At 37.1% G+C, this 16,042-nt stretch overlaps 1 protein-coding gene across 1 annotated transcript; it reads left to right on the forward strand.

Annotated features, from left to right (window-relative positions):
• Positions 1-12,369: 12,369 nt before the first annotated feature.
• LOC113067038 (uncharacterized) lies at positions 12,370-15,628 on the forward strand. The gene is made up of 5 exons (XM_026239632.1): positions 12,370-12,412; positions 12,528-12,911; positions 13,041-13,178; positions 13,334-13,383; positions 15,147-15,628. The coding sequence occupies exons 1-5, from the start codon at positions 12,376-12,378 to the stop codon at positions 15,273-15,275; spliced, it is 738 nt and encodes a 245-aa protein (XP_026095417.1). The 5' UTR covers positions 12,370-12,375; the 3' UTR covers positions 15,276-15,628.
• The last annotated feature ends 414 nt before the right edge of the window (positions 15,629-16,042 follow it).

Raw genomic sequence — 16,042 nt, forward strand, 5'->3', positions numbered from 1 at the left:
AAGTTACAGTCATCATATTTGTGTGTGTACGTCCATATTTGTGTTTGATATGTTATGTTACATGCCATTGTATTGATTTGTTTGACAGTCCTCTTTCATGTATTTGAACTTGTATTTTCTTTTGGAGGTGTTTTGTTCTGTGAACAGCAGAGAGTCTTTGGGGCAGAAGTGGACATGAGAGTTAAAGAGTTAAAGCAGAAGACAACATCACTCTCTACTGTGACAATGTATATATATATATATATATATATATATATATATATATATATATATATATATATATATATATATATATATATATATATTTATTATAGTAGCATAATTGTATTTAATATAACTTGTAACAGGAGTAGTTATATATCAGTGGTAAATAGCCTTTTTTTTTTCTTTGTGGTGCTGATACTGCTGACTCGTGTTTTACTGTTCGTGAAAATGAAGGTGAGAGTACAAACCACAAATGTTTCCACTTGAGCATGCAACAGTGAACATCATGAAAGTGTTTGTGTTTGACCTGGTGTGGCTGCATGCTGGACATACGGATGAATGTAAGTGTGAATACAAACAAAAACAGAAAGAAGCATGTTGAAAAAGGTTAACTGCAAGGTGTTATAGTTTTTCTCAGTCACTTTGGTGCATTTCTCAAATCAGAAATGAAATTCTTAAAACTAATTGTACAACCTCCACATCATCTAGTCATTTATACACATCATAAAACCACTTTATCATTCTTTTGAACAAGTTTAAATTGCTTTAGTACATTCATTCATCTATCTACATGCTCTGCTGGATGCTGCTGTCCAGTGTGTGTCCAGTGCGTGTTCTCCTCTTATCCGTATGTATGTACTGCTTCTGTCAGAAGAAAACTACAGGTGGTCTTTCACTCCTGAACTCAATTACATCACATGCCACAGCTATGATGTGACAGATATTATTATAGCTCTCGATTTGCTTTCATACAGTATCACACTAAAACTCTAAAATGTAACAGCCAGAGTAATGAAAACTCTATATAATGCATTTGATCAGTCAGTTGAGCTTGTGAAGTAGAATTTTAAATCTCACTTAATTTGATCTGAACCAAGTTGACTCTTTTGCTATTATAATTTCCTGTAGATTCTGGTACTGAAACGCAGACTGAGAACAAACATGTTGAGGTATTGTATTATACAGTATGTGCACAGCCAGAAGATTTAAATACAATTTCTTTACACTTGTTTGGCATTTTAAAGCAACATAAATTACATCTGTATAATATAATATAATATAATATAATATAATATAATATAATATAATATAATATAATATAATATAATATAATATAATATAATATAATATAATATAATCAGAGATGTATAGTAACTAAGTAGAACTACTTCACTACTGTACTTAAGTACTAAAATGCAATGGCGTCATTGGCGTTGACTGCACATGGGCTCATAACATTAACACAGAATCAGTTCAGAATCAATCACCAAAAGAATCAGTTCGGTTCCAGACGCTCTGTGTGTCGGTTTGCTTCACGCTTAATCACACATGCGCAGTATCATCAGCTCCTCGGTTCACGAATCGGACGCGTCTGACAGAAACGGTTCTTGACTCGTGAACGAGTCATTATCTGGCTCGGCTCGGTGTTCATCTTCAGTTCTCTCTTCACATCAGTTCAGTCAGTGTACTGTTTGAGTCAATGAATTACTCCGGGATATTGGTTTGTTTTAACTCAGAGGGAGTGTCAGACACATTAAACAAGTTAACAGCTTAATTCATCTGTGGATTAATGCGCATTGGAGACGCGAACTGTTTAAAACGATTCAGTTCGATTTGGTGGACTGTTTCAAAAAGATCCGGTTACATCGAATGATTCGTTCGCGAACCAGATATCACAAACTGCTTTGTTTTTAACTGTCTTACAACAGACACGGAAGAGAAGACAATGCTGAATAAAGTCGTAGTTTTTGCTATTTTTGGACCAAAATGTATTTTCGATGCTTCAAAAAATTCTAAATGACCCTCTGATGTCTTACGGGTTTGAAACAACATGAGGGTAAGTTATTAATGACATCATTTTGCAAATTGGGCTAACTAACCCTAGTAACCGTTTTTCGTTTACAAGAAGTTACAGTCAAAGGAATTGTGGTTGTCCTTTAGGTTAATCATTTGAAATAGTAAAAACAATATGTTCAAACTTTTGACTACTTTCTTTAATAGCTACATAACACAATACTTCTACTTTTACTTTCAGTACTTGAGTAGTAAATTTTAAAATTGACTACTTGCAATACTTAAGTACAAAAAATGTTGAATACTTTAGTACTTCTACTTAAGTGTGGTGCTTAAAGAGCACTTCTACTTCTACTCAAGTCACTTTTTTGATAGAGCACTTGTACTTTTACTCAAGTATGGTTCTCTAGTACTTTATACATCTCTGAATATAATATAATATAATATAATATAATATAATATAATATAATATAATATAATATAATATAATATAATATAATTGTTACGGATCACTCGGGAGGCTGAGGAGTAACAGATAAAGATGTTTATTGACACAGACACAAGCAGAGGAGCAGGAAGTGAGGGATGAGTGAATGGATGGATCCGTGCAGGCTGGGTGAAGAAGTCCTGGGGTGAAGGTGAACCACACCCACGCACATTGGGGATCTGTGTCTTCGGAGAATCGCTGGAGAGAGGTAAGTAGAAGAGGAGTTAGTCCTTAGAGTAAGCATACAGGAATGACCTTGTCGCGAACGTGACCGGACAATGATTGAGTGTGTGTTTGTGGTTTTTTTGGTGCTGAGGTGATTGGATGGTGATGCGGATCAGGTGGGTGTGATTAGAATTCCGATGAGGGTGTGCATCGTGATTGCGTGGAGGTGGAACCTGGCATGTTTGTAACAGTACTCCACTCCCCACGGCCCGCTCCTGAGGGCTGGGGACCCCGACAACGTGGTGGGCGTCCTCTTCCCCTGGGAGCTAGTCGGTCAGGGTGATTGGAGTGGAAGGTATCGAGTAAGGTAGGATCCAGTATGTCGTTGCGTGGGACCCAGGAATGTTCCTCTGGACCGTATACTTCCCAGTCCACTAGGTATTCCAGCTGCCCACCACGCCGCCGGGAGTCCAGGATGTCATTGACTGTGTAGACTGTGCCGTCATCTAGGAGGAGTGGAGGGGGGGCTTCGACTTTGCCAGGTTCTGTGGAGGGAGAGACAGAAGGATGGTGAGGTTTAAGAAGGGACACATGGAATGTGGGGTGAATCCGGTACTCAGGGGGTAGCTGGAGTTTGTATGTGACCGGATTGATCTGCTGGATGATGGTGAATGGGCCAATGAATCTGGGACTGAGCTTGTGGCAGGGTAGACGCAGGCGGATGTCCCGGGTGGACAGCCAGACCTTCTGACCAGGTTGGTAAGTCCGGGCCTCTGATCGGCGAAGGTCGGCTGTTGTTCTCCATCTGCGCAATGCCCGTTGGAGTTGGTGGTGTGCCGCGTCCCAGACCCTCTCACTCTCCCGGAACCAGTAGTCGATGGCGGGGACATCCGAGGATTCACCTGACCAGGGGAATAGAGGTGGTTGGTAGCCAAGTACGCACTGGAAAGGAATGAGTCTGGTTGTGGGTTGACGGAGGGAGTTTTGTGCATACTCTGCCCACCGAAGGAATTGGTTCCAGGAGTTCTGGTGGCCATGACAGAAGGTACGGAGGAAGCGTCCAATCTCTTGAACCTTCCTTTCCGTCTGCCCGTTTGACTGAGGATGGTACCCGGAGGATAGGCTGATGGCCACACCGAGGAGGGAGTGGAAGGCCTTCCACACCCGGGAGATGAACTGGGGGCCTCGATCTGATATGATATCTTCTGGGATTCCGAAGTACCTGAAGACATGGTTAAATAGCAGTTTAAAGGGCTGTGGGCAGGCCCTTTAAATGAAGAAGAAGGCAGGATTTAGAAAATCTATCCACGATGACTAGAATACAGGTATTGTTATCTGAAGGCGGGAGATCCGTAATGAAATCCACCCCTAGGTGTGACCACGGGCAGTGGATGGAGCTTGCCTGATGGAAGATGGCGAGGGCTCTTGGACATGGCGCAGATAGTACATCCATTCATGTACCTCCTTACATCCGAGGCCATGTTGGGCCACCAGAAGCATTCCTTCAGCAACGAGAGGGTTTCAATGACCCCCGGGTGACCAGTGCCAAGTGATGTGTGAGTGGAGTGGATGAGTGGAGTGCACCGTGTCCTGGGGATATATTGGTTTCCTGGTGGGCAACCCGGCGTCGTGTTGGTAGTTGGCTCGTTAGGAGGAAGAGTCTCAGAGGACCAGGTAATAGGAGAGACAATGATACTTTCAGGAAGAGTGGTTTCTGGAGATTCAGGCTTTTCTTCGAGAGTGTAGCGTCTGAATAGGGCATCAGCCTTTATGTTTTTTCACCCCTGGGCAGTATGAGATGGTGAACTGGAAGCGGGAGAAAAATAACGCCCAGCGGGCTTGTCTAGGGTTGAGTCTTTTGGCTACTCGAAGATACTCTAAGTTCATATGGTCAGTGAGGACCAGAAAGGGGTGTTTGGCTCCCTCTAGCCAATGCCTCCATTCCTCCAAAGCTAGTTTGATTGCCAACAGCTCCCAGTTGCCTATGTCATAATTAACCTCCATCGGGTTGAGTTTCCGGGAGTAGAAGGCGCATGGATGGAGGTGGCTGGGATTCCCCTGCTGCTGAGATAGGACCGCTTCCACTCCGGTGGTTGAGGCATCAACTTCTACTATGAAGGGCTAGTCAGGATCGGGATGCACCAGGAGTGGTGCGGTCGTAAAGGCCTCCTTCAGGATTTGGAAGGCTTCAGTGGCGCCAGGAGTCCAGGAGAGAGACTTAGGTTTATTGTGGAGGAGACTGGTGAGAGGACTGGTAATGGTACTGAAGTTGCGTATAAACCGTCTGTAGAAGTTGGCAAAGCCTAGGAACCACTTTAACTCTTTGATGGTGGTTGGAGTGGGCCAATCCTTGACGCTGTTTACCTTCCCCTCTTCCATCGGTATTCCACTGCTACTGATGTTATAGTCAAGGAACTGCACTGAGGGCTGATGGAAGGAGCATTTTTCAGCCTTGAGGTATAGCTGGTAAGCCCTCAGGCGTTGCAGGACCTCCGCAACATGGCATTGATGTTCTGCCAGGCTCCTGGAGTAGATGAGGATATCATCGATATAGACTAAGATGAACTTATGGAGAAACTCCCGGAGCACCTCGTGGATGAAATCCTGGAATACGGAGGGGGCGTTAACAAGACCATACACCAACGATTGCACATCTAAGGACAGAGCACTGAGCACTAGAACGACCAGACACAGGACCAGTTTCTTCCCTCAGGCAATCCATCTTATGAACAGCTGATAATAATGGCGAACATACTACACTTTATATTTATATACACATACACTTTTTTTATCTGACACACATACTTAGTATACACTTAAATTTTGCACATTATATATATGTACATACATAACTGCATTTTGTAATATACCTGCCTACAATTGTCATTTGTATATTGTCATTCACTATCTTCTTATTTGTATTTTTTATTCTTTTATTATGTGTTTTATGTTCTGTCGCTGTCATTCTGTTGTACTGCGGAGCTTCTGTCACGAAAACAAATTCCTCGTATGTGTAAACATACCTGGCAATAAAGCTCATTCTGATTCTGATACGGCATAACACAATATTGGGTTGGAGGTTGTAGGCGCTGCGGAGGTCCAACTTGGTGAATACAGTGACACCACAGAGATGTTCCAAAGCAGCTGGGATGAGGACAAGTGGATATCTGACCTTTACAGTAATGTTATTGAGAGCCTGGTAATCAATGCATGGTCTCAAACTCCGTCCTTCTTCTCCACGAAGAAGAGAGCTCGAAGCAGCAGGGGAGGTCGATGGACGAATATAACCATGGGCCAGCGCCTCCTTGATGTAAACCTCCATGGCCTTCTCCTCAGGAATGGATAGGGGTTATATCGTTCCCTTTGGCACTGGTTCACCCGGCAGCAGATCTATTGCTCAATCCCACGGACGGTGTAGAGGCAGCTTGGAGGCCCGTTTGGGGCAGAAGACGTCACTGAAGGGGGCATAGCAGTGAGGGATTGCGATGGACTGGTTTTCCACTGGGCTCTCTATTGATGTGGAATAGACTAGAAGAGGTTCAGGGGAAGGTGTGACTGGAACTGGATAACCGGAGATACATGACTTGAAACAGGCCTCGCCCCACTTCAGGATCTCGCCTGTTTTCCAGGAAATTACGGGGTTGTGCTGCTCCAGCCACGGGCGCCCTACAATCACTTCAGCGGTGGATTCCTCCAGAACCAGCAGATGGATTTCCTCAAGGTGGAGTAGTCCGGTTTGGAGGGATATGGGGCCCACACTATGGCGCACTCACCTGGTAGGCTGATGGCGTTGCCGTGATAGGGAGCTTGAGCTGACGGCAGAGGGCACCGGAGATGAAGTTGCTAAGAGGCTGAGGAGTAACAGATAAAGATGTTTATTGACACAGACACAAGCAGAGGAGCAGGAAGTGAGGGATGAGTGAATGGATGGATCCGTGCAGGCTGGGTGAAGAAGTCCTGGGGTGAAGGTGAACCACACACACGCACATTGGGATTTGGGTCTTTGGAGAATCGCTGGAGAGAGGTAAGTAGAAGAGGAGTTAGTCCTTAGAGTAAGCATACAGGAATGACCTTGTAGCGAATGTGAACGGACAATGATTGAGACAATGATTGATATATATATATATATATATATATATATATATATATATATATATATATATATATATATATATATATATATATATATATATATATATATATATATATTATAGTAGAATAATTGTATTTAATATAACTTGTAATAGGAGTAGTTATATATCAGTGGTAAATAGCCTTTTTTTCTTTGTAATGCTGATACTGCTGACTCGTGTTTTACTGTTCGTGAAAATGAAGGTGAGAGTACAAACCACAAATGTTTCCACTTGAGTATGCAACAGTGAACATCATGAAAGTGTTTGTGTTTAACCTGGTTTGGCTGCATGCTGGACATATAGATGAATGTAAGTGTGAAAACAGACAAAAACAGAAAGAAGCATGTTTGAAAAAGTTAACTGCAAAGTGTTACAGATTTTCTCAGTTGCTTTGGTGCATTTCTCAAATCATCCTTGACATTTGCAAAACAGTAAGTGCATTTCTCAAAACAACTCTTACAAAATAGCAAAACACCATAGATTAGCTGCAAAAGCCTGCGTGTTTATTACTACAAATGCTTAGGTATGACACTTAAAGCTGCAGTAGGTAACTTTTGTAAAAATATATTTTTTACATATTTGTTAAACCTGTCATTATGTCCTGACAGTAGAATATGAGACAGATAATCTGTGAAAAAATCAAGCTCCTCTGGCTCCTCCCAGTGGTCCTATTGCCATTTGCAGTTATACCATCGCTCCCGGTAAGAAACAACCAATCAGAGCTGCGGTCCGTAACATGGTTTGAGTTGAAAATGTAGAAAAATATATATAATAATAGAGTACACCATGAATCCATTTTCCAAACCGTGTTTTTGGCTTGTCCTGAATCACAAGGGTGCACCTATAATAAGTGTTTATATTCGGACTATTTTAGATTGCTTCGGGGATACCACGGCGGAGTAACCCAGTACCTTTGTGATTCTTCATAGACATAAACAGAGAGAAGTAGCTCCGGCTACAATGTTCTTCCGCAGGACGCAAGCAGTTCTGTCTATTAACCGCTAAAGCGTCAAAAGTTCCCTACTGCAGCTTTAAACTTCTGAATATAATAAGATTTTTTTTTTTTTTTTATCACTTTCTGAAAACATAACTGTTTTAGCAAAAAAAAAAAATAATAATAATGAATTCATTTTTTTTGCTATCAAGTGCCACTTGTATGCTATACTTATGCTAAGCTTTGTGACAAGTGACTTACTGCCTTTTAAATAATATAAAATATGCCATGCTGTTTTGATCTCAAAGTTTTTGTTTATATCATGTTTTTAAAACGTATTTAGGCAAAGTTTCTTATTAAACTTGGGCTTTCAATTAAAACAGGTTGAAAATTAAAACAGTGTTGAAAAATCTAAATTATTTTAAAATGTTATAAATGTAATGTAATTACCATCTTTTTCAATACATTTTTTTGTACATGCAGCTTCCGTGACAAAAACATCTAATGGAGTTTCCCATTTACTGGAAAACTTGTTTAAGTGCATATGAAACATTCTTTAATAAAAAATTTACATTTTCTTGTCACATCACACACTGATCTTGCAATTATGGAACACAGTGAATTTATTTAGAAAAGATTTTTCACATTCAAGATTTGGAGAACCAGTATAGAAATTCAGCACATTGGACAGCTCCAAGAGCTGAACGAACTGAATAACAGACATCTGCGGAACATTTTCAGATGTATGTGAGGCTGTCTCTCCAAAAAATCAAGAAAGTTGCATTATCACCTTACAGACATAGCAAAAAAAACATATGCAGCTCGTATCTGACAATAATAAATCAAACTTTGCCAGATATTTCATTACACACACACACACACACACACACACACACACACACACACACACACACACACACACACATATATGAATTGACAAATATAAAGATTTTACATTAGTAATAGTGTTTTACTTATAAAATAAATTATGTTTCCATATATGGAATATTTTCCTGATGCCACTGTGGTGGCGCTGGGGTTTGTGCCCATCATCTCGGCTTGAAGCTATATTTGGATTTTAAAACATGAAATGCATCCCATTAATATGAACTACTGCAAATTTTATTTTATTTTATTTTTTTAGAAGAGATTCAGCACACTGGACAGCTCCCAGTGCTGAAGACCCTGAACAACAGACATCTGCCTAATTTCTGATGCATGAAGTAGGCCTATATGTGGTTGTGCTTCCTGTTTGTTGAGGAATTATTGAGAAAGCCACATCTGTATTAGCACCTTGTGTTCATCATGTTCACATGTTCAACATGTTACTTTGTTTGGAAAACAACTTTTGTCTAGTGAACAGGCAGTCTTAAAAGTATCTTAATACTATAATGAAAAAAGACAGATGCCCATTTTAGTTACTAGTTGTTTTTGTTTTTTTTCCTTCAGACTGGTGCATGTTTAATCTGCCTGTTTACTAACTGTACATTTGATTACAAGTTACAAGTACAGTTACAATCAAATTGGAATCAAATCACACTAAAAATCAAGTATTCAAAGCATCAGATTTTCTCTTCAAAGGAGTTTTACTTCATTGTACTGTTTGTGTTATTCTCAAAAAATGGTCTTGTTTAATCCTCAGTTAAAAAGATATAAATCTTAACCACAAATTTTCCATTTAGTTTAGTGGAGGGATGGAGTTTTGCAGAGTTTTGTTCAAACCCTGCTCTAACTCGCATATCATGCAGTTTTCAAATAAGCCTTCGTTAGGTGTGTTTAATTAGGGTTAAATCTAATCACTGCAGAGCTCCAGCCCCTGTTTTAAGGTATGATAATGCATTTTCACTTGGCCATGATCTGTTATCATATTTCTGAAATCTACTCATTTTGTTGGTTAGATCATGTTTTTTTGTAAAATCTGTGAAAATGTCTAAAACATATCCAAATGTTTGTTACATTCCACAAATTTTTTGAATAATATTTTTAAAGCACACATCTATGTGAAAGTTACATAACAATTAAATAAATTGTAAACTGGTTCTCTCTTCCTAATTGTGTTTATCAAATCATTAAAGTCTTAAAAGATATATTAACAAAGATAAGTATAAAGGAGCATATGAGGCAGGAGCATATTCATGTATTGTTGTTGTTTATGGTGTAAGTGGGTATGTGTGTGTGTTTCTGGGCCTATTAGATATGTTATTGAAATGACCAGTAGGTGGCGAATAGTTTCTACAAAAAGTGTTTTACTCTTCAGTCCAACATAAAATCCATTCCACACTTTGCAGAAACACTAGTCTGACAGAGAAATCTAGATTATAGAGTTATTAGAGGGTTATTGCAGTAATTCTGTTTGAAGCTGAATTAAGGTGTGGGTGATATTGAGACATTTAGACTAATAACCCATTTATGTAATTATTGTTCTATAACTAAAGTATCTCATCTCCACAATTTCTAATGCAATAGATTTTCAAGAATTTGCTACATAATATCTGGGTTATTATCGTTAACTAAAACTAAATCTACAAAACACAAAAATAACAAAAAATACTTAAAACTAAAATAAATGTTCACAGAAATATAAATGTATAAGAAATATAAAGTAAAGAGTTCAATTAAATAAAAAAAAAAAAACATTATTTTGATTCAGCTAGTTGTATGACACCATTTCTGAGTTTAAAGTTGAAGTAATTGAATATAAATAAAAAAACTGAAATAAATTACAAAATGTCAAGTAAAATTCAAGTTAAATCAGAGAAAAAATCTATTTAAAAATATTAACAAAAATTATATTAGTATGTCAAGTATACTAAAATAACACTGCATAAAATATATGGCATGCCTTATCTATTTAAAAGGATAGTAATAATATTAATAAAATATATCAGTCATGTAGTTATACTTGTGTTTGTTGAATACAGCTGTTTTGCTTTATACAATTGTTCAGTAAACAATTAAGTCACCTACTGTATATTTTAGTATTGCCAGTTACATTTAGTCTAATTTTGCTCCTCCAAATTAGTTCCAGTTAATTTCAAAGCAGATCTGGAACTCTGAGCACAGTAGTGGAATTTGTTCCTTAATCCGCATTTTTGAATGAATTGATTGATTCTGTGACTATACAATATATGTGTCTACTGTCACATAGGATATGCAGTTTATACTAATATACACATTTTTTACTTTTGGGGTTTTCCAAAAAGTAACAACTTTCTTTCAGTATCACGAGTCAAAGAAAGTTTTGTCTTTGAGAAAATTTTTGGATTGCACAGCACAAAAATATTGTTATAAAATAATGTCATAAAATACATATGTAAATGACATAAAAAAACATACTTTCAGTGCTCTCTTTGTTAAAACCTTCATGTCTGCACCACAGGTCAAAGAAAATATCATCTGAGGGAAAAAGGTTGTCCCGTTTAAACACGCACAACATATTAATATCACTATAAATGAATATAAAATACATAAGTTACTATAAATGAGATAAAACTTAATGTTATTTTTATTTTACTTTTATATGTGTAACTGAGATACAGTATCTCAGAAATATATATATATATATATATATATATATATATATATATATATATATATATATATATATTTTTTTTTTTTTTTTGATTAAATAAAAAATATTGTGTTTTCTGTCTGTTGTGTGTCTCTGTGTGTCTATGTATGTATGTATGTATGTATGTATGTATGTATATATACTGTATGTACCATACTGATGTACAATTAGTAAATTAAGTTTAAGTTACTGCAATTACAAAATGTGGAGTATAGTGAAGTGAGATGTGGACAAGTATGGTAACCCACACTTGGAATTTGTGTTCTGCATTAATCCTATCCAAGTGCAAACACAGTTAAAAAACTTAATGTCTGGTTTAATTGCTTCTTTATGTAAAGCAGTGGTGCTATATTGCACCTCAACCTCCCCAAAGAACTGCTGAAGAACCTTTTTTTTTTTTTTTTTTGTACGGTAGAGCATTAGACACAGTGCTTTAAAAAAACTTATCTTGTGCAACACATAAAACCACAATAAGGTAATGGAAACATTTGTTCCTGCTGACCAAAGATCAACTAAGAGAAGTGAAGAGAACGTCTTGTGATGTGTTGCAAATGTGAAGTGTTTGTAAGTGGTCTGAATAAAAGGCTTGTGGGTTTCCTGTTTTTAAATGTTTCGATGTTTCGATGTTGAACTGAACCTATTTCAATAAAACAAAGAATGAATTTTGCAGGTTCGATTCGAAATATTAGACACTCATGAAATGCATGAACTGACTGACTGATTGAATGTGAAATGTAAAGCACCTTATTTATATTTGCATTTTGTTGATGCTTATCTGCAAGTCTGAATCAAAGATATTGCTAAAAATATCTATCAGATAAACAAATCTTATACATTTCCACTTTGAACAAATCAGGTGGCTGATCACAAAGCCAAATAGGAAAATAAAATTCTATAAGGTATCTAGTGACTGGTTAAAACTGCTCTCACTCTTTGTACGTCCAAACAACAACTCAGTTTACTGCCAGCCCCTCGTGATGCAGGCCGCTTTAGGTAAAACTTTCCGCTGACATGAACCAATCAGATGAGATCTGACGTCTACATTAAGACCCTCACCAGTGTCATTTATTCACAATCACCCACTAAGATGGAGAGATTAAGAGCTGCTCTCATTGTGCTTATGTGTAAGAAAAATTATAGTTCTTCAGCTGTTTTTTAAATGAAATGTCATTACTGTGCATATTTTTATATAATAGTACAATTTGAAGCATTTTATAAAGTTGTTTTGTTCTTTTACAGTTTTACTCTTCCATCAGACAAGAATCTATGGAGAAGAAGTGGAGATGAAAGTCAGACCAGGAGACAACATCACTCTCTACTGTGATCGCTCTGTAACTTCTGGTGTAGTCATTGTATGGATAAGAAACTGCTCTCATGAAAATCAACCCTCTCTCATAATAAATTTTCGACAATGGGAACTGAAGATATTTCAGCGTTTCAGCTCTATCTACAACCGCTACAGTAATTCTTTTGATCTACATATTTCCAACATCAGTGACTCTGATCTGGGACTGTACTACTGTGCAGAACTAGAGAGAAGGGTAAACAAAGATGACAAAGGCATCATCTCCTCATCAGAAGTGTATTATTATGGAAACCGAACAACTCGTCTCTCTCTGGAAGGTAAGAACATTTTTTTGTATTATTACATTGTGTAGTTCTAAAGAACTTTAACTTCCTCTGTGAAAAATCAAGATGAATAGAACAAAAATATGTTTATTAACATTCATTGATACATTTGTGTTAATCTAGAACAAGTGACTTCCTGTTCTGAACCCTCCGCTCCTCCTGACTGTGTGCTCTGCTGGACGCTGCTGTTCAGTGTGTGTCCGGTGTGTGTTCTCCTCTTCTCCATCTGTTTGTTCTGCCTCTGTCGTAAGAAAACTACAGGTAATCTTTCACTAATTCACAAACCATTGTGTTTTCATCAGCCTTCGGCAATTAGCACAATTTGGATGAGCAAAGCATGCACACAAAATTACCAAAATTGCATAAACTTTAAACCTTGTATGTAATTGTGGTTCTAATTTAACAATCCATTGTAGATGCTGTGACAGATCAAAAAGACAAGTTAAAAGGTAGAAATACAGCTGAGGTATGTAAAACATGAATATCAAAGACTCCTTCTCTCTCTTTAATTATTCAATTCTTCAGAGACTGCAGTACTTTACAAATGCAAGCTTTTCTGAAGATTCCGGATTTTATAAAAATTGCATCTATAACATTTTACTGGCATATTCAAAGCGATAATGTCAACATATAATGTCATATTTTTGAGTTACAGGATTTTTAAATAACAGCTATGTCATAATTATTCAACCCCCAACACTGCTGTTTTTAAGTAACAATTTTTTTTTTTTTTTTTTTTTTTTTTGGCGGGGAACAAAATTTTCCTAAAACACAATTAAGCATTTTGAAACTACTAAAAACAGAATTAGCTTGAGGTGTTACACATGCATACATACATACATACAGTACCTGTACAACCCATGCATATGCTGCCGTGAGTAGCAAAAATGAAAATTCAACAGTTCTCTCTAAAAAGTCTACGGCTACAAAAATATTGGTTGCACTTTATTTTACAGTGAGTGTACTTATACGACTTATAGTTTACTTACAAAATATTTCCAAGACATTCAAAGTTACTAAAGACACTGCATGGCAGTCTTATCCCTTAGCTTAAAATGTGCTTTACAAGAAAACATTTGAGGGTGTTGAAGAAAAGCACAGTATCATAATAAATGTGATCATAGCAACTGAGACAAACCTGCAATGTAAAGCTAAAGACCTGCAAGATGAAGGAAGGAAAAACATTTCCAATGCAGGGTATTAGAAGAGCACTAGACAAGAATGACCTTCGTGTTGGGGCATCTTGCCGAATGCCACTCTTGACCACAAAGAACATAAAAGGCCAAATTCAACATGTTGAAATTCATGTGGGTAGAACTGTGGAGTTCTGGAAGAATGTTTTATGGAGCGATGTGAACAAACTGGAACTTTTGGACCCATGGATCAGCCGTATATCAGTACAAAAAATCTCCATGATCCATGATCTTGGAAGTGGACCAGTCATGTTATGGGGGTGTTTTACTGTTGCAAAAAGTGGAAATCATGACTGAATGAAGGATATCATGGATTCTTTGAAGTATCAGACCATTTTGGCAAGAATTTTGATGCCTTCGGTGCAAAGACGGATGCTGATGATCAGTGGACTTTCTTGCAGGACAGCAACCCCAAAGTATACATCCAAATCTACTTATGCTTGTTCAGGGATCATTCATTGGATGTACTTGAGTGGCCTGTCCAGTCTCCAGATTTAACTCTCACTGAAAATATTTGGTTGAATTTGAAGAAAACAGTGTTAAAACCAAAAATTATCAGTGATCTGAAAACGTTATCCGGCAAGGACTGAGCTAAGACTGCAGTAGAGAGGTGACAGAAGCTTTTAAGCACTAATAGGCTGCATTTATTGATGGTTTTAAAGAATAAAAGATTCTGCACAAAATTTGACTTTTGGGGGTTGAATAATTTTGAACATGAACGTTTAGACCCAATTTGACTTTTATCATGATTCATCAATGTTATTCTCGGAATTAAATGTGTATTAAGAAACTTTCTCTAATAGTTTACTGATTCCCTTGTTGATTTGTTTTCATAAAATGTTGTTGTCTGCAGCAAAATGCATTGCATGTCAAGGGGGTTGAATAATTTTGATTGCAACTAAAATGACATTATATATATATATATATATATATATATATATATATATATATATATATATATATATATATATATATATATATATATATATATATAAAAATTTTTTTTTTTTTTTTTTTTTTTTTTTTTTCATTTTAGTGCATGGATGAAGAGGTGTGTTATGCATCTTTGGATGTGATCACCAAGAGACAAAAACAACGCAAGACAAAGCGAGTGCAGTGTTCTGACTTCAGTACTTATGCTCAGGTCAGAACGGAAGCTGAATAGACCTAAAATAGAACTGAAATGGATTATAAAACTTTTTAAATATTAGAAAAGTTGCAGATTTTATTATTATGTAACTTCATGAAGGTAAATGATATGTAATTGGATACTTTAGATTTTTTATAAACTAAAACAAGTCTGATTAGTCTGATATTTGGTACAGTACAAGTCTTTCCCTCTCTCTAATAAAAGGACTTTAAAACAGTCTTTGTGGGCACACAGTGATGGCCTGAATAACAGGATGTAGAAGTGGGTTTCCTGTGTTATGTGATGTTTAGTTTAATGTTTGTATATTTCTCTGAAACCGAATGACTACAGCATTTATCTGACTCAATTTTACAATGAGCCTAATTTCCCCAAAACACACTCTAGGTGTGGATAAGAGCTTTTGACAAGTGCGAAGACAGATGCCCACTTTAGTTACTCCTTTTCGTTTTGTTATTTTCCTTCAGACTGCATTTTTTATCTGTCCATTTACTAATTTTACATTTGATTTAGTTGAACCATTAAAACCAAATTGAAATCAAATCACACTTTAATCAAGTATTCAAAGCATCAGATTTTCTTTTCAAAGGAGTTTTACTCAGTTGCACTGTGTTTTTTTTTCAAGAAATTATCTTATTTCATTCTCAGTTAAAAAGATAATAATCTTAACCACAATTTTTCCATTCAGTTTAGTGGCTGTGTGCTTATGAGACAGAAATAGGTAGGACAGAGGCTGATGTGTGCAAGTGCTTATGTGGTGAGTTTGTGGTAAATTTGGTTTGCAT

The sequence above is a fragment of the Carassius auratus genome, chromosome 1, assembly GCF_003368295.1.
Source record: "Carassius auratus strain Wakin chromosome 1, ASM336829v1, whole genome shotgun sequence".
Taxonomy (NCBI): domain Eukaryota; kingdom Metazoa; phylum Chordata; class Actinopteri; order Cypriniformes; family Cyprinidae; genus Carassius; species Carassius auratus.

Coding starts and splice junctions, on each gene's coding strand:
- LOC113067038 (XM_026239632.1), top strand. CDS start 12,376: ATGGAGAGATTAAGAGCTGCTCTCATTGTGCTTATGT. Junction 13,179..13,333: donor CTGTCGTAAGAAAACTACAG/GTAATCTTTCAC, acceptor AATCCATTGTAG/ATGCTGTGACAGATCAAAAA. Junction 13,384..15,146: donor AAGGTAGAAATACAGCTGAG/GTATGTAAAACA, acceptor TTTTCATTTTAG/TGCATGGATGAAGAGGTGTG.